At 41.9% G+C, this 23,484-nt stretch overlaps 1 protein-coding gene across 1 annotated transcript in view; it reads right to left on the reverse strand.

Annotated features, from left to right (window-relative positions):
- The window catches only part of CDK15 (cyclin dependent kinase 15), a 77,140-nt gene that overhangs the window by 14,115 nt on the left and 39,541 nt on the right, over window positions 1-23,484 (reverse strand). The window contains exons 10-11 of the mRNA XM_087819386.1: window positions 19,707-19,770; window positions 5,198-5,246 (exon numbers count right to left, since the gene is read on the reverse strand). Of these exons, the coding sequence (XP_087675512.1) occupies window positions 5,198-5,246; window positions 19,707-19,770 (113 nt within the window). The remainder of the gene's footprint in view (window positions 1-5,197; window positions 5,247-19,706; window positions 19,771-23,484) is intronic.

Below are 23,484 nucleotides of genomic sequence, written 5' to 3' on the forward strand. Positions count from 1 at the left end.
AGATCCCAGGAGGCAATTAACCACAGGCCTGATGTCTGACATTCAGAATTAAATTGCATGGCCATGCAAATCCCCATTTAAGCAAAGATATATGGGCTTATTTAATGCCAACTATACATACCAACCTGAAGCAACAAAGAACTGATACCCTTTCCCTTCCACGATGCAATGATGCTGAGAGTCCTGGCCCAGAGTCCTAATTTGCCTAATTTTTGCATAACACATGAGAAACTTTCAGGTATCTAATTCCCATGACATAAAACTGTTTCTACAAACTGGTAACTTTACCCTCAAACTCAGGAGTAATTGCTTTATAGACTTAAAGACAAAAATCTGCAAATCCCCAGTCCTTGCAAATTTCTAGGCTGGCTAAGAGACAAGGGAACCTAGGGCGGAGGCCGGCTCAGTAGCTGGAAGCCTGAAGAAGGGCTGGCAGGTATGGGTGCCCTGCCAAGCATAGGTTTTCAGGGCTAATGAAATGGGGTTTGGATCGCTAAGGCCTGGTATCACTCTGGATGGAGATTCAGGGAAAATCTTGTGAAAAAATTGCCGCTGGTTCACCCTCATTATAGGGTGGTGGGATGTATGCCAAACTTGGTGCCTGAACCCACTCTGTGAATTTCCAGGGGGTGAGTGGGTGGATAAGTGGTTATGGCGAGGAGGCAGCAATGCATCTATCAGTGTCCACCTCCACACTCCCACCCCGATCAGGGATTTGTTTTCTCTGCACACTCCCACCCACGGGCTTATAACAATTGAATTGTTACAGAATTCCCCTGTAGAAGAGGCTCAGGAGCTGCAACATGATTGGGTAAGGAAGGCTACAGGACCTGTTTTGAATTGGTGTTAGCATGGCATGCATACTGTTTTTATTTAGACTCTGTTTATGTTGGATGGCTGGGGAAGCCAGGAAAAGCTCATGGAGATCACAGGGATAGTAGGGACACATAGGAAGAACAGGCCACTTTTACCAGAAAATTAAAGAAAGGAGAGTAGGTACTGATCGGTGATCTGAGGACTTCTTTTTTAGGACTTTCCTTTTCAACTAATTAACCCTCCTCCCACCCTTCCCACAAGGTTGTATCAAGGCTTCTAGTGGTGCTGGGATTTGTCTCAGTCCCTTGGCCTTCAAAGTATGACTGCCACCACCCACTCCTCCTGCTCCTCAGCTGGCACAGCAGTGACCAGGGCAAAGGATACAAATGAAAGCTTTTCTTCCTATGAGCCAGTTGCATGTTGGTCTTCCCTATATAAACCCAATCAGTGCCCTCCCGGATATAAGCCTTTACTAGCAGCTCGTAGCAGGGCCACTCGATCTGGACAAACACCCTAATACTCTCTTGCTATTGGCATATTGCATTCTTATTTGTGAGCTAAAAAAAGAGCCCTAGGAATACAAATGTTGCTCCTTTGGACACAAATGTTAATTTTCTTCCATGTTTGTATCATTTTGCTTCTTTCTGCAACTGCCTTTACTGTCACTTTTCTACAATTTGAGACCCACTCCAATTCTTACTAGAACAGCTCTTCGCTGGCTACAGCCTCTACTTTGGCTATGAAAGCTGGCATGAAACGTGAACACCACGAATGTTAATTTGCCCACCAGCAACTTTCCATATAGGCTAAATGTTAATAAATGTTATTTTTTAGGCTTATGATGTTAACTACCAAACATGCTTGGAGTATCTTGCAGAGTTAAGAGAACCCACAGAGCCAATTAAAGAGAGTCTGTGAATAAAGACAGAGTTCTCTGGTGAAACTCTCCTTCTAATAACAGTTCAAGAAGTGAGCACTGTTCCATCATTAAAATAATACATACTTACTGTAGTAACACTTAGAAAATGCAGAAAAAGAAAATTAAAACCAGTCTGTCACTCTGAGATAACCCCCTTCACTCAAAGATAGTCACCATTGCTTTCGTGTTTGTTTTTAGTCCTTTATTTTTATGCTGATGTATTTCTTTACAAAAAAATGAGATCATACTCTACATGCTGCTATAACCTACTTTTTCCACTTGACTGTCTTGGTCATCTTCCCAGGACTTGGAATAGCTTTCTAGGACATAATTTTAGTGGCTGCGTAGCATTCCACTATGTAGACATACCTTAATCTACGTAGCCAGACACTTATTGAAGTTGTTTCCCTTTTTGTTAGGGTGTGAAAGGTTACTATTAAAATCACGCTGTGGCAAATATCCTCAAAGCGATATCTTTGTGTACTTGTGTGATGGTTTTCTTAGTGTAGATTCTGAGAATTGAAATTCCCAGGTTGAAGGATATACAACATGTTAAAGTTTTTTATTAAGGATATCTATCAGCTGTTTGTACCAGCTTCCATTTCCACCAGCAACCTGGGTGAGTTCCTGTCTCTGTGTGCAAGGAAAACAAATTCATTCCAGCCGACCTGAGTTGCCACAGGCCTCAGTGCTTATAAAAGCCATAAAACAGATTAAAATTGTAGATTGATCCTAAAAGATGTGCTAGGTACGAGAGCATCCGCATTAAATTTTAGATGTCCAGAATAGAAACAAACTGTAAGAAAAATAAAAACCAGGCTTTGTAAAGCACCATTGACTAGCCCATCACGCCACTCATTTAAAATCTGGTGGTTTTCAGGAACCTGAGGCAACAGCACAACCTGTGTCTGAGTATAAAAATCTCCCACTGCCATTGCTGCCACCCCCTCGACAGTAGGACCTGATCTGTTTGTAGCACAAGGCTGGTCGCTGTGAGTTCAACTGGGCTCTTTGTTGTTTCCCCCTAGACTCAGAAAAAGAGAAATGGGGCAGGCATAGAGTGGGCCCTTTTTTGTTTCCTTCAATTTTTCAACTTGTTTTTATTTTGAAGTAATTTTAAGTTTACAGAAGAGCTGTAAGCTGAATGCAGAGAGTGATCTTATATATTTCACCAGCTTCCCCTACTGTTAACATTTTACCTAACCGCAGTAAAATGACCAAAACTAAGAATTAATATTGGCACAATACTATTTACTAAGCTGTGGACTTCATTCAAATATCTTCTCTCCCCCCCCACCATAATGACCTTTTTGTTGTTGTTTCAGGAAAGTGGGTACTTTTTAATGCTATCAATTTAGGACACCCGCAATAAGAAATGTATCTAACACTAGGAAGAAATAACATCAAAGAAGCTATAACTTTCCAATCAGCCTAACAAGTAAGTGCACACTTGCTCGGCCCACGTTGATGGGGTCACCGTCACACCCCAGGCGAGGCCCTGGAGGGCGTTCAAAGCCCTGCACAGATCTGATGCACCTCTCTAAAATCTTGTAGAAAAGCCAGTGACACCTACTCGTTACACTTACAACCTGATTCAACTGACAGGTCACAGAGACTTGTGCCCTAGATGATCCTGGCTCTATCACTCACTTAGCTTGACAGCCCTGGCCAAGTTACTTAACTTCTTTGAGCCTCAGTTTCTTCCTCTTTGAAATGGGAATGAGATTTGTAAGGAATAAATGAAATAACATAGACAGCACCCTGCTAGGCACATAGCAGACACCCCACCTAACATTAGTCCTGTTTCAATGCCACATACCTTGCCAAAGCCAATAATTGTCTTGTGTGATAATCTAGGCCCGTGCTGTCCGATAGAACTTTCCATAATGATAAAAATGTTTTATTTCTGTTCCGTCCAATACGGTAGCCACTACTCACACGTGGCTACTGAGCCCTTGAAATGTGGTTAGTGCAACTGAGCAACTGAATCTTAATTTTAATTAGTTTACATTTAAATAGCTACATGTGGCTAGTGGCTATTGTACTAGACTGCACAGTTCTAGACATTGCTCCTTGGCACTGAGGATCTGATCAAAGAGAAGCCAGAAGTCTTAGCTAAGACAAAGGTGTTGCTGGGAGCCAGGCCATGGGCAGAGGTGCTGGGTGTTGCATGTGGTCAGAAAAGTCAGAGGAATATTCTGCTAATTCAAGTCCTGCTCAGACCTAGAAGGAAGGGCTGGTGGGACGATAGCAGGAGCCTGGTGGCACTTCCTTCTGTCACTCGACAGTGCCAACAGCAGCAGCACAGGGCATTAAGGTGGTCTGCAGGTTTGGAGTTAAATGGTAAGCCAGTAGTGAAATGGAAGAAAGCCACAGGCACTGCTAAAATACAAATATGTCTAGCAAGGGGTTAGGGGCCGGATTGTGCCGGCAAGAGAAAGTTTGCACATTTTGAAAGAAATGACAAACGGCAGTTCCCTGGAGCCAAAACAACAGGGTCTTTCGGGTGGTCCGGTGCGTTTGAAATAAGTGTGGAGTGTGGGGACTTCCTGGCGGGGCCCGTCCCTCCCCATAAGAGATGCTTTGGTAATCCACAGTTCTATAGCGCACTAGTCTACCGTTTGCGCTCTGACAGTCACTCCACACGAGGCTCTCTGAAGCACATGAAACTCTAGGTCTGGAGAAATCAAACGAAATTCCGTTGGGTTAAACTCTACCCCAGTTTCAGGGAAGAACAACATTCGAGTGTTCTTCTGGGACCTCTTCCCCGTCTCCCCACCTGCGAGAGTGTGTTTCTTTGACATCTGAGCTCGTTTCCCCTGCCTCTGATGTTTCCTCACTGCCCTTTTTGCCTCTTCACTGAGGCAAAAAGCACAGAGCCTCGGCTAATTACTCTCAGATCAAATAATACTGGTTATTGTAATTGGTCATTGTCCGAAAACACTGAGTTCTTCTTAGCCCTGAGGTTGCCTGGCACGGCTTAGTTAGCTAACTATTCCGGGAATGTCTCTATTATCTGTTTTACTTTGCAAAAGAAACTAGGGATTTGTTGAAAGCTGGTAATAAAAGTCTGCCCTGGTCTGAGCCGGGACTGCGTAGAGAGGGCCTGGGAAAGCATGACCTCCATGAATCAAGCTGCCCCCCTCCAATAGCCACTCAATGATGCTATTGGTTTCTCTGTGTCAGAGAATAATAAACCCACTGGGTTTTCTTGCGGGCCAACACTCCCTCGTTCTCAGGGCCTCGGGCATGGCGGAGGGGCACAGAACCATTTTAACGACTAAATGTGGTGAAAGTAAAATGGTTCATGGAGAAAAACCACCAGGCTCCCAGGTGGTTGGCTCTCCCAGAGGCATCTTCCTGGGCATGGGGGCCACAGAGGGAGGTGCTCAGTGGACTGAGGTCCAGGGAAGTATCCCTGCAAACCCCGCTGAGAGACAGGCTTTCCAAGGTGGTGCTTACCTGTTCCAGACATTCTGAAGGCTCTGAGGTTTCAGCAGTGGGAACCATTCTGAAAAGCACACACAGACACGTTAAAAAACAAAGCAACCCTAAAATCCTGTTTCCAAAAATATGAAAATCCTAAATGCTCTTCTTGGCTTGGAATAAGAGAGAATTCAGGTATCAGATAAGCAAAGTAAAAGATGTTTAAGGCCTCTTATAACTACGAATATTTTATGATTCTGTGTAAGGTCATTATTCTGGGCTGAATTGTGTCCCGGCCCCCAAATTCATATGTTGAAGTCTGAACCCCAGGTACCTTAGGATTTGACCTTATATGGAAATAAGGTCATTACAGGTGTAATTAATTAAGATGAAGTTATTAGGGTGGGCCTTAATCCAATACGATTGGTGTCCTTATAAAAAGGGGCACAGAGACAGACATGTACAAGGGCAGACAGTGTGGAGAGACACACGGCGAAGCCAGCCATCCTTCCCTCAGAGCCCCCGGAGGAACCAATCCTGCCACCACCTCCATTTCAGATCTAGCCTCCAAAACCACGAGACAATACATTTTTGTGGTTTAAGCATCCAGTTTGTGGTACTTTGTCACTAGTAGCCCTAGTGAACTTAATACAGTCACAACATTCAGTAAAGTCAGCAAACATTTACTAAGCATTTACTGTGTGCAGAGCAGGTGATACAAAAGAAATCTCCCCACCCTCTCAGAGCTTATAATTCATTTGAGAGAACAAAGTTCATTTGCATGAAAAGTCTTGTGACAGATGATGGGGTAAAGTCTCAAAAGTGGTAAAAAGTAAGGGGGCTAATTTTATACATCATTTGCAGTAAAAATGGAAGTGAATTCTGGTTTGAATGATGCAAAATGGATGATAATAAAATATGTGATTTTTCTTTGGAGTACTCTTTATAATATTTACATGTGGATACATGTGTTTCAGTTATTCTTGATATTGACACTATTTAGCCCAAAATAAAACCACCATAAAAGGGAACATTTTCTCATTCACTCAGGAAATACTAATTGAATGCTTACTCTATGTAAGGGCCATAAGAGGAGCTACATGGGATATAAGCTGATGTTCCTTACCAAATCTGTTTCCCACTCCAATGAGAAAAGAGTATTTAAACTCTCATTTAAAATGATGTTTTTGCCTGATAGTTTTCTTGGGCCTGAAATATAATTGCTGTGGTTTTAAAAGATCTCTTTTTCCAGCTCCTGCAGGAATAGACTACACCAAGACTGTTTACCTAACAAAGAATTTAATTGCAGTTGAACAAAATATGATTTTGTTCTATGTTTATTTTCTTAAATTATTTTTTAAAATAAAAATCACATTATTTTGAAACTTCAAAAGTAATTTCAATTAAAAATGTAATTTTTAATTGAAACGTTGTGTTCAACATTTGTAGAGTGAAAGGAGTGGTAAATGTTGTAGAGAGAGGAGTGATTAAAGAAAGCAACTGAGCCTGGCTGGTGTGGCTCAGCAGTTGAGCACTGACCTAGGATCCAGGAGATCACAGTTCGATTCTTGGTCAGGGCACATGCCTGGGTTTCTGGCTAGATCCCCAGTAGGGGGTGTGCAGGAGGCAGCAGATCAATGACTCTCATCATTGATGTTTCTCTCTCTCCCCCTTTCCCTTCCGCTCTCTGAATCAATAAAGATATATTAAAGAAAAAGAAAGAAAGAAAGAAAGAAAGAAAGAAAGAAAGAAAGAAAGAAAGAAAGAAAGAAAGAAAGAAAGAAAGAGAAAGAAAAGAAAGAAAGAAAGAAAGAGAGAGAGAGAGAGAGAGAGAGAGAGAGAGAGAGAGAGAGAGAGAGAGAGAAAGAAAGAAAGAAAGAAAGAAAGAAAGAAAGAAAGAAAGAAAGAAAGAAAGAAAGAAAGAAAGAAAGAAAGAAAGAAAGAAAGAAAAAGAAAGAAAGAAAGAGGCTGAAGCAGAGTTTTCAAGGTCAGATGCAACCAAATGTGAACCACTCTGCTGGTGTTTACAGTCCCAGGTGGGGGCTCAGGGAAGCACTTGTACTACAGGTTGTTTACTCTCTGTTCAGATGATTGTGCCTAAATTCAAATAACCATGTGGTGGAGGTCTGGGGCGGGGAATGGGTTTGGGGTGGAAGGGGTCAATGAGGAAAAAAGGGGACATCTGTAATATTTTCAACAATTAAAAAAAAAAAGAATATCTGGCATTTGTTTTGAATGTTTATTTCCAAATCATTTTCTGCTGCCTATTTGCAGTTCTTACCTGGCCAAACAAAATTAAAATATTTCCTTGTTCAGTCCTATTCCAATTTTTGATCAACATAATAAAATCCATTTCCGTCCTCTCCCACGATCTGTTTCTCCCTACTTACAGCCCTGTGTGCTGTGATTTTTGGTCTTTAGCATTTTAATACCACTTCTAACTTTAGTGTTGTTCTAGCGGAACATGGGTTTAGAATAACCTGAATTAGGGACTGAACATGAAACCGAGGGTTTGAAACTGCTGCTTCAGTTTCACTGAGACCTTAAGCAAGATACTTAAGCCTGTTTTCTTGACTCAAGTTGGAGGTCATACTCTCTTCACAAGGACGAAGTGATTCCCTGAATTTATTGATTCATTGAGATAATGAATGTAAAGTGCCTGCCCCAGAGCATTAAACAAAATAAATCCTGTTTGCTGCTCTTCTTCCTCTTCTTTGAAAAGTGATGGGCAATGTGCACCGTGTGCAGTTAGAAACCTGGACCCAGGTTTTGAATTCACATTGTGCCACTTACCGGCTGTGCAACCTGAGGGTATTGTTTAACCTCACTGGGCCTGAGTTTTCCCATCTGCAGAAGGGGGATAATTGTAGTTCCTCCTGCCTAGGGTTGCAGTGAGAATTAGGATAGTGAGTGTAATATAAGTAATTCCTTACCCTTTGCCTCTGTTCTGTCTCTTTCTCTCGTCTGATATACCATGCTTTTCTCTCTCCTCTCAGATATTCCTGCCTTATCATTCTCCTTGGAAACCTCCTAAAGTTGCATTCTACTGAAATTCTAACGTGGCCCTAAGCTCAAATTCTTATAAGCCTGGCTTGATTTCTTTGGAGCCCTCAATGTGTACCAGGAGGCGTGCTTCTTAGCTATGTGGTGTAGCAGCATGAACACAACCCTGGGTTTAAATCACCTGCCATTTATGAGCTTGGAAATTTGGGGCAAATTCCTTAACCTCTGTGATTAAGTAACTCCAAAGCTTTCAAATCTGTAAAATGGGAATAATTTTCCCAGTTGTATGGGAGAATTAGATAAGATTACACACTTGATGTGCAGTAGGGGCTCAATAAATGTTAGTCTTATTCCTTTTTTTTCTTCTTCTTCTTGTTTTTACCTTTGTTTTGGAGAGCTAGCATGGTCTAACACAGTGGTTCTCAAGCCAAACTGCATATTAGCATCCATCATCTGGGAGAGTTGTGAAATGAAAGGAAGCCCTGGCTCCACCCCCCAGAGTCTGATTCACCAAGCCTGGGGAGGGCCCAGCACTGGTCCATTGTTGTGTTGTTATTATTGTCTTTAATGGTCTCCAGATGTTTCCAGTGTGGCGCAAAGCGAGGCAAAGGAGGCTGGCCTAGCAAGGAGAGCAGGGTTGACCACTCACCAGCACCACCCACACACTTCTCTGAGGCTCATTTCCTCAAGTGAGCTTGTTGAGAGAATTCAATTAATCAAGGTATATAAAAATTGCAGAACATAGTGTCTGACATATAGTATATTTTTCAAAGATGGGAAAGAGGAAGCCCAATAAGGGAAAAATCAGTTCCCATCAATTCTACCAGTAAAGGATGGCCTGTAAGAGTTGGGCTGGGAGGCAATGTAAGAACATTGAACTTGAGGTTCCATGTCTTGCTTAGACTGTGCCTGACTCTTTTCCTACATCTATTTTGTAGCTGCATTAGCTGAGACAGAGGGATTGATGTGTCCAGGGTCAGTCAGGTTGCTGTCATGAAGCCCAGCCGAAGCCCAGTGCCTGTTTGTGGCCTGCTTTCCCACTCCTATGCAGATAACCTGATGTTGAATGACCTTGCCTCTCTCCAATTGATTTCCCCACCACCACCCAGTAGTTAAGCTGCAAGCGATCAATGAGAGAATGATCCACAAACAGGCATTGTACACACCACCATTCCAAGAGTGGTCTGTTTCTCTGGCTTCAGTAGTCTCTAAAAATCATAGGTTTATAGGCAGCTTATTTCCCTTCTCCTAACAAAGATGACAGTAAATCATCAGACCAGATTTTTCTCCATTTCTCCTTTTGCAGTTCTCTTTAAAAGTGTTTTCATTGGAGTTCAATGGGTTTTCGAGGTAGGAAAAGCAAAGTAAGCTATATAAGCTGAACATTTAAGTTCCCCAACTAAATAGAGTAAAATTAAAATGATGGTTGAATTGTTGCTATCATAGTCAAATAATGCATTTTCCCCCCCTTAAATATTTAAGAAAGTTCATTTCAAGAACAGTGACCTTAGTCAACAGAGATTTGTTGATTGATCGATAAAACATCATGAGGACCATTTTGAGTCTTACCTCCAGGTAAAACATTTTCTAGTTACTATAGCCTTGCCACAATCACCCTAAGGTTATCTTATAGTGCTGTCTACTGAACTACACCTCTGAAACTTCCAGAATACAATGCATTCTTGAGATACCATATATTTAAATAGTTGATAATGGTGTTAGCCTTATTTCGCTATCTCAAGCAGTAACTTTAAAACTGCACCACAAAAATCTGTAGCTCTTCTCCTGTCTCCACCTGCCCCCTACCCCAAATATATACATTCAGAACCTACTTACTCGCTGCTTGTTTCCCCCTTCTGAAGCTCCTGTAATCTTTGGCTCAGAGTGTAAATTAGGCTCTTCTGATGCTTTGCATTACCAGGCTTTAGATTCCTGTTTGGTATCATCAGGATACCAAAAGCCAATGGAGAGTGGTCCTTGGCATTTGAGCCTGGCACTCCAACTCATATTTGTGGTGTGTCACTTTTCTAACTCTACATCAAAACTTTCTGTGGATTCTAAGAAAATATCCCATCCTCTGAAGCCTACCCCTAAGGTAATGGTCTTGGTAGAGGAAGAGAAAGCCAGATCTTGCTCCCTGAGGGTGACTGGAGAAGGTGGAGGGGATGGCATAGCCAGGAGTCCCTCCTCTTTTGCCAGGGAAATACCATGTTTAAAGTCTGTCCACCCTCATAAATGACGTTTGAGCTATAGCTTGATCATGCCATTTGGTGCTTAGGGTATTCAATGATGCATCATTTGACATTTACCATTCCCTTGTAGTCTCAAAAATGTTTAAGGGCCACCATATGGAGGCATTGTGCTCATCACTGGGAATACACAGAAATGGTACTTGGCTTTCCCACCAAAGAACTTTTGGCCATATGCTTTCTGTGGTATATTATCACCATCACCACCATCATCATCACCATCATCATCTTCACATCATCATCATCATCTCCTGGTTTTCTCAAGCCCCTCTGGCTGTTCCTTCTCAGCTTCCAGAGACTCCTTTCCCTTCTGCCTGATCCTCAGTACTGGTCCCCCAGGGTTCCATCATAGTCTTCTTTCTCTACACACTTCCCTTGGGCAAATGAATTCGCACCCAGGGCTTTAAATACTACTTTAAACAGATGACTTCTGGATTGTATTTCTAGATTAGACTCATGTAATCATGGCTTGTATTTCTAACTGCTCTCTAGATAGCTCCATTCGGTGGCCCCACAGATACATTAATCTCAAAATGTCCAATCCTTATAGTCATTACCTTCTCCAAAAATCAGTTTCTTCCCTCTTTTACTTCCCGTGCCAGTGAATGGAGCTATCATTCTCTCATCCACTGCAGATGGGTTTTCCCTTCACAACTCAAACCCAATCAGTTATAATGTCCCCTTCACTCTACCACCCATATGCTTTTCAGACTTGATCCCTCCATTCCTTATCCATTGCTATGGCTCTAGTTGAGACTTCCTATTTGTCTTCAAGAATCTAGAGCATCGCCACATTGCTTCTGGCTAATTTAATTCTACATATCTTCCAAGCAATTTCTTCTAAAATTAAAATCCTGCAATATCACTTCCCTGCTAACAATCATCCAGTGCCTTTCTTTGTTTACTAGTCAAGTCCAAATCCTTAAGATGATTACAAAGCACTTCCCCATCTAGTCCCGGCCCACCTTTCCAGCAATGTCCCACCACAGAACCAACGTTCTAGCTTCCCTGAGCAACTTACCTACTTGGTATATTATCACATGTACCTGTTTTGCTGTTCCTCTGTGTTAAATTCCTCGGTCTGGAATGTCCTTTCCCTCTTGTTTTCCTGGGAAAAGCCCACTAAGTCATCTTCGAGACCCAGCTCATGCCTCTTTCTCTCAAACAATCCCTAGATTCCTCAGACAAATCAAGGGGGCCTTTTTCTTAGTCTTCCTAGAGGTCCCCAGGGAATGTTTCTATATTAATACTTTACACATTGTATTATTTAGTGTTTCCCCCTCCAGACTGTATGCTTCCAAGGCAGGTATCAATGTCTTACTTATTTTTGAATCTCCTAGTCCCAACACCTAGCATTCAATAAATATTTGTTGAATGGAAGAAAAATTGATGCTTGGACAAAAAAAATTAAAATAAAATAAATTTACTAAACCTTATTCTTAAAATGCAAAAAAGTAACTCAAGAAAGCCCACATGTACATCCTGCTCTATGCCTTACAGACATCAATGACATGAAGCACTGGCCATGAAGGTGGGGAAGGAGCCTCCTGTTTGAGCCAGTTCCATGATATTTGGAAATATAAGGCTCCTTTTCTTAAACTAGGAAGGAACATAGCAGGGTTTACTTGAAAAAAAATTTTTTTTAACTTGCTTTCACTCATTTGCAATTTTTCCTAATCTTAACTACTTTAAGATCATCTTGTCCCCCTCAATAAAACTAATAATTGCCACCAAATAAATTAAAGATGAGAAAACTAAAAATAAATGTAGAAACTAGAAGAAACTATTAATGAAGATCAAAGTGTGCTGTGTATCTAAATGGATTTCACTGACTGGTTTGGGGGACGGGTTAATAAAGATGTTAATAGTATCTCCCCAGGAGCTTTCGGCAGCACTCCAGAAGCGCCACAGTAATGAGCCCAATCAGGGTTCACAGATTTGGTGAGTGCCAGTGGCTTCATTAGCTGGAGCAAGGGGGGGAGGGGGGAGCGTGGTGGATGGCAGCTGCTGGAATCTCATGGCAGGGACTCCACTCATAGTACATTCCAGAAACATGTCGCCAAGCTCACGAGTTCTAAAATCAAGTCTGGGTGGAAGGACATAATCATTTAGAAATGGATTTGGAAAAGTGTTCTTAGCTGGTCCCCAGTCTGGGTCATGGTTTTGTTACCAAATCATTATATTTTCCCTGTTGGGTAAATGTTTGAAAGGTAATGTGGAACACTGTGAGAGCACTACCTTGGAGTCTAACAGGTCTGGACATTCTGAGTCTCCCTCTTCCTGGCTACTTGACCCCAGGCAAGACACATACCTCCCTAAGCCTCAGCTTCTTATTTATAAAGTTGGGATGAGAACATTGCCCCCCATCTGATATGGTTGTTGTAAATCAAAGTGGCATAATGTATGTAAAGCGCCTAAATCATAGTTAGTGCTCAATAACAGTAGTTATTTCCCAATGATAAGGTGAATAATAACTTACATGTGCTTCCTTGGCAAAGCAGGCAGAACAGGATTTTTAGAGTCCTAGAGGGTACAACTGGAACCAGAACCCAGGTTCTCTGACTTCTAGTCACTCATTTCATTTAACAAATATTTAGTGAGTATTATGTGCCAGTTAGGGGGCATGTATAAAATACTAGGAACACTAAAAGGGGTAAGGTTTGCTCTGTAGAGAACTTCAGCACTCTTTCCACTGTGCCATGTTTTGGGTGAAATCAACAATGATAACACTAATGTTATCCGTGATTCAGTAGCCCTTACTGGATACCATTATGTAGCATGTAGGTAATAAGGGTCCTCCCAGGGAAGAGGCCTGTGGCCATAGAGTCGGCAGGCATCTCACAACAGTTGTGTGTGTGTGTGTGTATGGGGGGGTGGTGGTGGTGCATAGAGCAGAATGGAGCCTTCTCCAGCAGGGACAGTTTTAACAAGCCCTCAAACTGACTTAGGTAGGAGTTTGAAAACTGCAGGCCAGCTCTTAGGGTGTGCGAATTCAAATAATGTTTAGGCCCAAGCAAGGGAAAACAAAACTCAGTTCTAGAGCTAGGAGGTGTGCCTGACATCTAGAAGGAAGCCAGGAAGGCAGGGAATGAAACATAAAGAAACAGGCATAGTGTCAGTTCTCACATATCTGTCACTGAGTTGGAACCTTGGTGAGTCACTAAGCAGTTCAATGAACTTCCACACTGTAAAATACAGAATGACAACTAACTTTTGTTGAGCACCTACTAAAAGTAGGCATACCGTGTGTGGTGGCTGATGTTAACTAGACTTAGTATGGTGATCATTTCACAATACATACATATATCAAATCATTATGTTGTACACTTAAAACAAATGTCAATTTTATCTAAAAAGAAAAAGTTAGTACCATGGCAGATGCAGGTGAATAATTTCACTTATTTCTCAGAACCACCCTGCAAAATGATACACAGGGATACAACATGACTAATGGAAGGAGGACAGGATTTGGCTGTGGACTGACCCTCTGCCAATTAGGAAATGCCTCTGTGGGGACCTGGAAGAAAGCCTCAGCTTCTTGGTGTAAAATCGTGGTACTCCCACCAGCATGGACCCTGGCAAGCAGTAGTAAGGATTAGCAGTTAATTACGCCCTGTGCTTGGCACATAGGCAACACTTTCTCAATGGTAGGATTGTTCCCATTTTGCAGATTAGGGGAATAAGTAACTTCTTTAAGGGCCCCCAGAAAGTACAAGGTGGAGCCTGGACTTGCAGGTCCATGTAAGAGTTGATGCTCATAGTTAAAACCTCTCTTTTCAGTGTTTTCCCCCTTAGTTCAGCCCACTGAATAACTCCCTTGGCTAGTAGGTCATGTGACTGAGTGGATGCTGATGCCAATCACAACAAACACACAAAGACATGCTTAGGACCCTTTGAGCCCAAAGCATGGTAGCTCTTTATCATCCCAATAGAGACAAGGATCATTTTAGATTTTAATCATCTGTCCCACCGTGGTGTCAGATGAAGTGAAGCTCTTACACTGGATTTCAGGTCAAAATAAAATATTCTGAGAGAAGGGCTGGATCGCTCTATTATGCTGTCTGATGGCAGCAGTCCTGTTATTTCCATCCCTATTATTTCTTGCTTCCACCTGGTGGTCAAAAGTTGAAAAGGCAGGAGTACTGAAAATAAGTAGGCATGAGCGGGATGCATTTGCCTATGTTCATAGCCCATCTGAGTCTGGGTCCCTGTAGGGCTTTTAGTACCGCTTTCCTGCCTTTTGATTTCCACTAAGTTCCTCCAGTGGAAAATCTTTCCATGTGCAGCGTTTCTTTCCTGGGGCTGAAAGAACCAGGGTAATCCCGGATGCTTCCCTGGAGCTGAGCTCATGTCGCAAATCAGGCATGATTTTCAGCAGATATTTCTTTAAAAGTTTGAAGGCCTCTGTGGACTCTATTCCCTTCTCGATCAAAGAGGCAGGAATAAGATGCTTTGCACGCACATCAGGAACTAATTGCCAATTTGGCAAATGCATTGGCTAATGTCATGCACTGTTATTTCTAAATCCTCGCCTGTCCTTGACCCCAGCATCTAGACGTAAACTTGGAACCATTAGTGAAGAAGGGTAAAGTCTTCTGGTGCCCCAAATGGCACTGAGAGGGATTTAAACTCAGCGCTTTTGAGTGTGGTGAAATGAACCCAGCAGTACATTAATGCTGGGATTTGAGCTCGCACAGCATGAGTGCTTTCAAAAACTGTGTTTAAGGAAGCAAACAGAGCCACGACAGACCCTTTGAGTGGAGCAAAAGAAGCTGGATGAAACAATCAACGACACATTAAAAACCGCAACTGGGCTGCAATCATGTGGGCAGAAAAAAAGTTTTTCTTTATCACAGGATCTTTGCATCTAATGAGATGGTGACTGGGCAACCTCCAGAGGAGTAAGGCCTCTGTTTACTTTAGCTGAGAAATGTCTAAATATTTAGTTGAGTCTTTTAAAAGCCTTACAAGATTCTGCGGCAAACTTGCCTCTAAGGTATGTTCTTATTAGCTCTAGATTGCCATTGGAAAAAGTATTTAGAGGAAATTTAGAAAAGAAAAGCCAGAAGATATTACCATTAAAAACACAAATGTTGCCCTGGTCGGTGTGGTTCAGTTGGCTGCAGCACTGTCTTGCAAACCAAAAGGCCATGGGTTCGGTCAGGGTGCATACCGGAGGCAACTGGTCAATGTTTCTCTCTCACATTGATGTTTCTCTCTCAAATTAATAAACATATCCTCGGGTGAGGATTGGGGGAAAAAAAAAGCACAAATGTTAACTTATTTTTTTCTCTTAAAATTAACTATTTTTAACGTTCTCCAAATATTTAGTTTAGAACAAATGCCTTGCCCTTGCCAGTTAATACCTTCTCTTAATCGATTCTAAATTGTTACGTTTTACATATGCTTTACTCCTATTGGTTCTAGTTGGACCCAAAGTGCTTGAGGCTCAAAAGGGAAGGGACTCCTGAGTGCATTTTCTTGAGGGCTGGGAGAAAACTAGAAGGGCAAGGGAACTTTGTAAAAATGTCCATAGGGCCCCACCGTTTAAATTCACACCACTGTCTTGCTTTAGCAGATTTTAGCCAAGACCAACATCCGGTTTGCTCTAAGCTTCTGGGATCCTCTGTGCCATGAACCCAGTGCCTCTAGTTGGGGTTTTCACCTTTTTGGACTTTCTGATAGCATCCCTCTAGCATGCAGTCCTTTATCATTGCTTCCTGCGGACTCTTGTTAAGGGTCACCAAAACTGCTCCCCTCCCCCATGGCAGGAGGCCAGCTCAGCCCCTGCTCCCCGCCAGTTTGATTAATGTGTCTTGACTAATTGTGTGAAAGATGGCAGGCCTTTAGCAAGTGTGACCAGCTTATTGTTCAGCCAATCACAGGCGCCTCAGTTAGCATGTGAAAAGGGGGTGTGTTGCCAGGGGAGGGTGAGTGTTCTGACGGCGGAGTCAAAGGAGGAGCATTTTGGGGGGTCACAGAGCAACACCCACTTCTTTGAGGGGATGTTACTATGCTCTACTAAACCTGTAAACCTCTGGCTCAAAGCACTTTTTCCCTCCTCCCTCTTTTTTCAAGGAGATCTTTTTTTCCCATGGTGCAAGCAGGCAAGACACTGGCTACTCTGCACATGGAGTTCACGTTCCAGGGTTTTTAATATTTCACTTTTATATTTCTGTTAGAGAATGATCCTGCTGAGAGTCTGGGAATCTGTGCTCGTCAGAACCCCCTCACTGACACTTGGATATATTGCTCTGAAAGCTATCCCAGGAGAAAAGATTAAACAAAAAAAAAAAAAAAAAAGGAAAGAAAGAAAGAAAGCCTACTTTTCAAAGCCTACTTCTTAATCTACCCACATCAAAATAAGACAACTGGCCCTTTGAAGCAGAGGACACAGAGCTCTCGGCCAGCTTGCTTAAAATGGGGGGTGGGAGGGAAGAAAGGAAGGGAAGAAGGAAGGACAGAAGGAAGGGGAAAAAAAGAAGGAAGGAAGGAAGGAAGAGAAGAGAGAAAGAAAGGAAGGAAAGGAAGGAAGGAAGGAAGGAAGGAAGGAAGGAAGGAAGGAAGGAAGGAAGGAAGGAAGGAAGGAAGGAAGGAAGGAAGGAAGACCCGTCTCTAAAATTACACACCTCTCTTACATTGCCCAGATTTAATCCGGCACAACAGTCTGAATTGACAGATAGAAAACCTGCAACCCTACTCACCAGTGCCCCCAAGAAGATGGGTAACTGCTCAGACAAATCTGTCCAGCAGGGTTAGGTTTTGTTTTGTTCTAACCTGTACAAAGAGAAATTGTTGTCTTCCTAGACATAGTCCAGACAAAGCCTGGAAATGGCAGAGTGGACATAGATGGACACGGACGGGATGATCCTCCCAAGTTCTGAGCTCTTTGGCTCCTCCAAAATTGCTGTACCAACTGAATTCAAAGTTTGGGGTTCTTACTACTACTTAGAATGAAAACGAAAAGAATGGAAATCTCATCCAGAATGGTGTTAACGGTTCTGCTCTGTGACATTTTTTCTGGCTCCTATCCCCTCTCCTGTTCCCTTGATCGTTGGAGTTCAGGGGCACGAAAGCAGCAGCAGCAGCTCAGGGATGGGGGTGGGTGAGGACGGTGGCTCAGAGAGACTCCTTGATTCACTTAGGGACTTTCCTGGGACACAGAGGTGGATGACCCTTTTAAAACATAGTCCTTATGATAGAGTTATCAATAGTACTGACCCCAGGCCCAAGATAAGCCGGACTTCTAAGATTTACAAACATGGGTTTCCCTCTTGGCTGTGGTTAAGGTTATTACTCCCTTCCTGCCTTCCACGAGCTTAGGCCAGGGCTGCACACTGCTCAGCCCACAGAAGCAGGGCTCACAAATGAGCACCCGCCCTCCCCTTATAAGGGGAGCTGGTGAAAGGGTGTGGCTGAGTAAATACAAACCCAAGCTCTTAAACATCCAAGAACAGAGCATCTCTATCAGTGCAGGCCCGGCAGGCAGAACAGTGCCTGGTGGATAGTAGGTGCTTACATTTTTTTTGACTCATTTGAACTAAATCGAATGCTTCCTAGAAAAACAATGCAAAATATGAACCTATTGATGTTGTACCTGGAGATTTCTCTTCATAAATAAAAAATTGTACGTTACTTGGAAACGACAGCAAAATGAAAACTGTAATGTATTTCTCACTGTTTTATTGGAACCCAGTTGCCTTACTTAGTACAGAATCTGGCAGGGGTGCATTTTGGCCAAGCTTCTATCATTATTGTTCCCAACAAGACATTCTGTACTAAGAAGCTGTTTATTGCCTGAACCAACCTGAAACCTACATGTTTGAAGTTTGAGGGAACAGCATATGCTCACCGTGGCAGCTTTGTATTAACATCATCCAAATTGTTTTCTACAACCCATCTGTGACCCTAACTTCTGCTTGCATCCATTTTAGAAAGCTGGGGGGTCCCATTTTCACCTGGAGGAAAGAGTATAGTCAGGGTGAAGGGAGGTATGGGCAGGGTAGGGAAAGATGAAAGCCCGACTCTCCTAGAAACCATGGCAACAGGAGATAGGACTTATTGCACCCTGGATCATGGTCTGTCTCCACAAGAAGCCTGTTCTTTTTTCTCTCTATCTCAGACCAAAGGGAAGCCCTGTGGCCAGATAGCAGCATTTTTCTCAGGTGCCAAACTAGCAAAATAGTTAGAAATGGTAAACTATTGGTAAGTGACCCTAAAGCCATTTAGCAATGCATACGATCATTCACATAAAGCTGAAATGACTTTATAGTTTGTCTTTAGCTTGCTATCAGGTTTCCATAATCCTGGTTCATTCAAGATACCTCATCCCTATGTGTAGCTGTTTGAGCAAAAATATTAGATGCTGCAGAAAAAAATCCCTAGCCTCCTATGTCTTTTGTTTTTCTTTTTAACCACCTCTTTGATCTCTCTACAGTTTTTTGCTCTCATGATCCTTGCAGGATAATCTCATACCAATGTTAGTAATTACAACAATTTGGGAATAAATCCATTTTTAGTAATGAGGCAATGTAAGAATATAAAGACTAGAAAATGTGACTTGGGCCACACTCACTCTAATCTTGTCCTTATCTGTGCATACCTATCTCTCTTTTAACCCTGCCCTCAGGCGTCCAGCTTTGGTACAGCCACTATTGCTTCTCCAGGATCTGATACATTCCTTCATCCTCGAGCTCACTGCTTGTCTCCTCCCTTCTGTCTCAACATCCTTGGTGTGACGACTGGTTAATCAGTCCCCTCTGCCATGGCCTTGGGACCATTTTTCAAAGACTTCCCCCATAGACAACACTTCCAACACTTCCAAATCCACCCTGGGAGCCAGTCTTGAAGGACCAAATGTGTGACAGAAAATGACCAAGTGCTGCATAATCAGGTACATTTTACCTGGCCTGTCCTATGCTTAATGAGACTAATGAGCCTCTACTTTCCCTCTGCCATAGTAGCATATAAACTGATGACAGTCATGGGGCTCAAAAGTGACACTATCATTTGAACTGTTTCCTTGAGCCATTGGGCATTTGGAAATGGATGCAGAATCCACAGCAATATTCAATAATCCACTGAGCAAAATTCTTACTCAGTTTGCAACATGTGTTTTACAGAGTTTGAGAACTAATCTAACCTCACCTACTATTTCAGTGTCCTCCTCTTAAAAGGATTAGTCAATACAAGAACCTAAACATTTGTCTTCACTGTCGAGTTAACATCGAAAGAGCACACTGTGTAGCTAAATCTCTCACACTGCTAATTCCAAAGCTCAAATCAAATATTACCTGGATTGTAGTTAGGTAGTTTGGAAACTCCAGGCCAGGTATCCTCTGTAGGGACTCCCAACACCTATACAAAGCCAGAGAAAGACAGAGAAAAATGAGGGAGGACATGAGGCTGGGGGAACAGGTAAGAAGACATAAAAGACAGATTAGGGGGGAGCAGGAAAGAATTAGACATGGCTGATGTATACAAGAAAGAAACTTTTGTGTTTCCATATTTGTAGCTTCATGGGCAATACTAGTATATTCCTATAGTCCTGTAATGGTTAATTTTATATGTCTGCTTGACTGGGCCAAGGGATGCCCAGATAGCTAGTAAAACATTATTTCTGGGTGTGTCTGTGAGGGTGTTTTGGGAAGAGATTAGCATTTGAATCAGTAGACCCAGTAAAGAGGCCCGTCCTCATCGATGGGGCCAGCAGCATCCAATCCACTGAGGGCTTGGATGGAAACAAAACGGTAGAGGAAGCACATATTCTCTCTGTCTCTTCTTGAGCTGGGATGTCCATTTTCTCCTGTCCTCAGACACCAGTGCTGCTGGCTCTCTGGCCTTCAGGCTCTGGGATTTACCACCAGCAGCCTTCTCAGTTCTCAGGCCTTTGGTCTCAGACTAAATTATGCCTCTGGCTTTTCTGGTTCTGCAGTTTGCAAATGGCATATTTCAGTCTCCAAGATCACATGAGCCAATTCCCACAGTAAATCTCCTCTAATATATCTCTATATATCCTATTGGTTTTGTTTCTCTGGAAAATCCTAATATAGGTCCTGAGCTTGTGTCTTCACTAACTCACTTGTTATTCTGAGGTGGGTCATACAGCCTTGCTTAAAGTCATATTCTCATCATTAAATATCTGTTGCATGATGTACATTAGGATGCTATGTTGGGAGTTGGGATATAAAGAAGCAGGGGTGATGTCCCTTTGCCTTACATCAGAGAACTATATATATATATATATATATATATATATATATTCAACGGGAGGCACTTGACAGCTTACATTGTGCCTCAGCCTGGCATTCAGCTGTTCCACAATGTGCTCAAATTAAAAGAGGTTCAGATGGCTGACCTTTAGGCAGTGGAATGTTGGCTAAAAATGATCCCAAACCTAATTCTAGTCCTTTCTACCATATTCATCTCATCTGCTTGTTTTTCTGTGGTCCAGCAGCCTAGAGTATGGTATTTGGTTTTTAACTGGTGGATAGTAATAGTAATGACACCACTGAAGATGACTTATACTTTGGATTAACAAATTGGAGCTCCAGTTTTGAATTAATAGAAAAGTCTTCTGGAGTACAAAGTCAAAACATTTCAGATATTGGATGTGGCTGTTTCTGTGAGTCCTCTTCTAAGTATCACCTTGCCTTTTTTTTTTAAAGGTAATCATAAAAGACCAATGTCAGTTATATCTGGGAGCTAGACTAATATTGTTTTTATAAAATATTAGTAAAATACTAGTAGCTTTTATTATACCACTACAATACAATTCCTCTTAGAAGCAGCTCTTGTAGAAAGAGTGTAGAGAATCCATTTGTAAAATGCTGGGAATGTACTGCAGCCCAACTGTTATGGCAGGAAGTCAACTGCCCAATAATTGACTGATAATCATCAGTGAGGAATCTAGAATCTTAATACCTACCAGCTTGCTGAGTAGGCCTCTGGCTGAAAAGTACAATTTGTGGTGCCTGTTAAGCTTGCCCTCCAACAAAAGACACTGAAGTGCTGTTCTCCCTCATAGAATAAAAAAATCAAGCCACACAGCAAAACCTTCTCTCTTTGATCCACTCCCTGAACAATCTGAAAAGCTACTGAGAAGATTAGAGGCTTTTCCTATCAAGCACCTTGAGCCTGAGGAAGACTAAGGATCCTGGAATCCATTTTGAAAAACCAACTGGATTAACTCTTCTTTTGTAGGAGGGGCCAGAGGATGGGTAGCTAATTCCTCTTTTTTAACCTACCATCTTATATATTTGCACAGATGTGCATGTAAACAAGTGGGTGTGACTCACAGATCTACCTATAATCTTCTGTTAACCGGCAAAGTACAATGAAAGGAAAGCAAAGATGGGAAAGCATAAGGGAAACAAATAACGGCCACACCCACATTTTTTTAAGGTGAAAGTTACCAGAACGGTCGGCTATTTTGCATTATGTTTAATTAAATCAACAAAATGGATACCAATAATGTTTAACTATTATGCTAAAAGCTTTAAGCTTGAGATTTTAAAAGTTTAAACAAAATTCAATATCCTTTATTTGGAAATTTGATGCCGAGTTTCTATTTGAAAGTTATTGAATTCATTGTCACTTGAGAAAATTACTAAGTCTCCACTTCACTGTCTGGGAAACTGAAAACCAAAAATTGTTGATTTATGCCCTCCCTAAAGGCTCTTAAAAAGGCAGCTAGTGAGTGCTATATTTGAAAACAGTGGGCTGCAGGGGCTGTTCTCTGCCTTTGTTGGAATGGAAACTGAAGGCATTTTGATTAATGGATTCAAGGTCTGCATAGTTTGTTTTATTCTGATTTTAGAACCACAGCTGGGATTATTTGCTAAAAAATGCTCATTGAAAGAATTAGATTTCAGAAAGCTGTGACAGCTATTCAGATGTAAACACACACACACACACACACACACACACACACACACACACACACTTCAGAAAGATGGTAAAAGAAAAATTCGGGACTTCTCATGATGTCTTGATTCCTAAGAATGAAACCTCAGTATAAATGTAGAGGAAGGTTGTGTTTACAGGTGGGGAGATTTCGAATGGACACATTGCTTTCAAAGAAGCCATTCCTATATCCGCTATCACAGGCTGGAAGTAGATTTCCTATTTTCATTTGTGTACACTATGTTTAGTAAAATACAAATTCAGGAAATATTTGTTAAGTTTACATTTCTAACCTGCTTGAGATGTAGTAGTATTAAAGACAACACACTGCTGAATGGGGTCTTTTCCACTTTGTCCTCAGAGTGTGGAACTACAGATATAACAAAACCATGGTCTTCCTTCGACAGGGCCACAGGGGCCACTGAGACGTAATGATTCGGACCTCCTGGTGCCCATAAAGTACGGCTAGGCAATATGGAACTATATCCTTGATCAGTACAGATCAAAAATCAACAATGAGCTATGCAAGTTGACAAACTTGAGAAAAAACTACCTGGAGGCGGGGAATCAGATAAACAGAGAAGAATGTTATGATTTTAAATGATCGGAGCTACAATATTCTCTTTACGCTTTGTTCAAATAATTCACAACTTCATGGAGTCAGAAAACCAAATACAGATGGTCCCTGACTTACTATGGTTTGACTTATGATATTTTCAACTTATGATATTTTCAACTTGTGATGAGTTTATTGGGTTAGCGTATCATAAGTCAAGGAGCATCTGTAATGTTTAAGACACTGGAAACCCAGGGAGGTCAGCTATGTGAATTGCTCTCCCTTATAACTTGAAGTTAGAGCTAGGTTCAGAACTTGTGTCTTCTGACTGCAGGCCAGTGTTATTTCTAATATGTTTACATGTTTTAAATGTGTAATGAGTTGTCATAAATGTCAAAATAAAGTCCCTTTGATTGATTGCAGTGTGATAAAGACAATGGTAGAAATGAACATGGCTTTCTGGGCAGGAACTATTAGACTGATTTGTTAAGACATGTTTGCTTTTGCTCCATCACTCATGTTTTGGTACTTTATATCCAGGTTCAAGTCCAAATTCTTTCACTTACTGAATTACCTAAACATCTTCAGATGGCCAGTGTCAGTCAGCAAGG

Source organism: Miniopterus natalensis, chromosome 8, assembly GCF_054644295.1.
Source record: "Miniopterus natalensis isolate mMinNat1 chromosome 8, mMinNat1.hap1, whole genome shotgun sequence".
NCBI lineage: Eukaryota > Metazoa > Chordata > Mammalia > Chiroptera > Miniopteridae > Miniopterus > Miniopterus natalensis.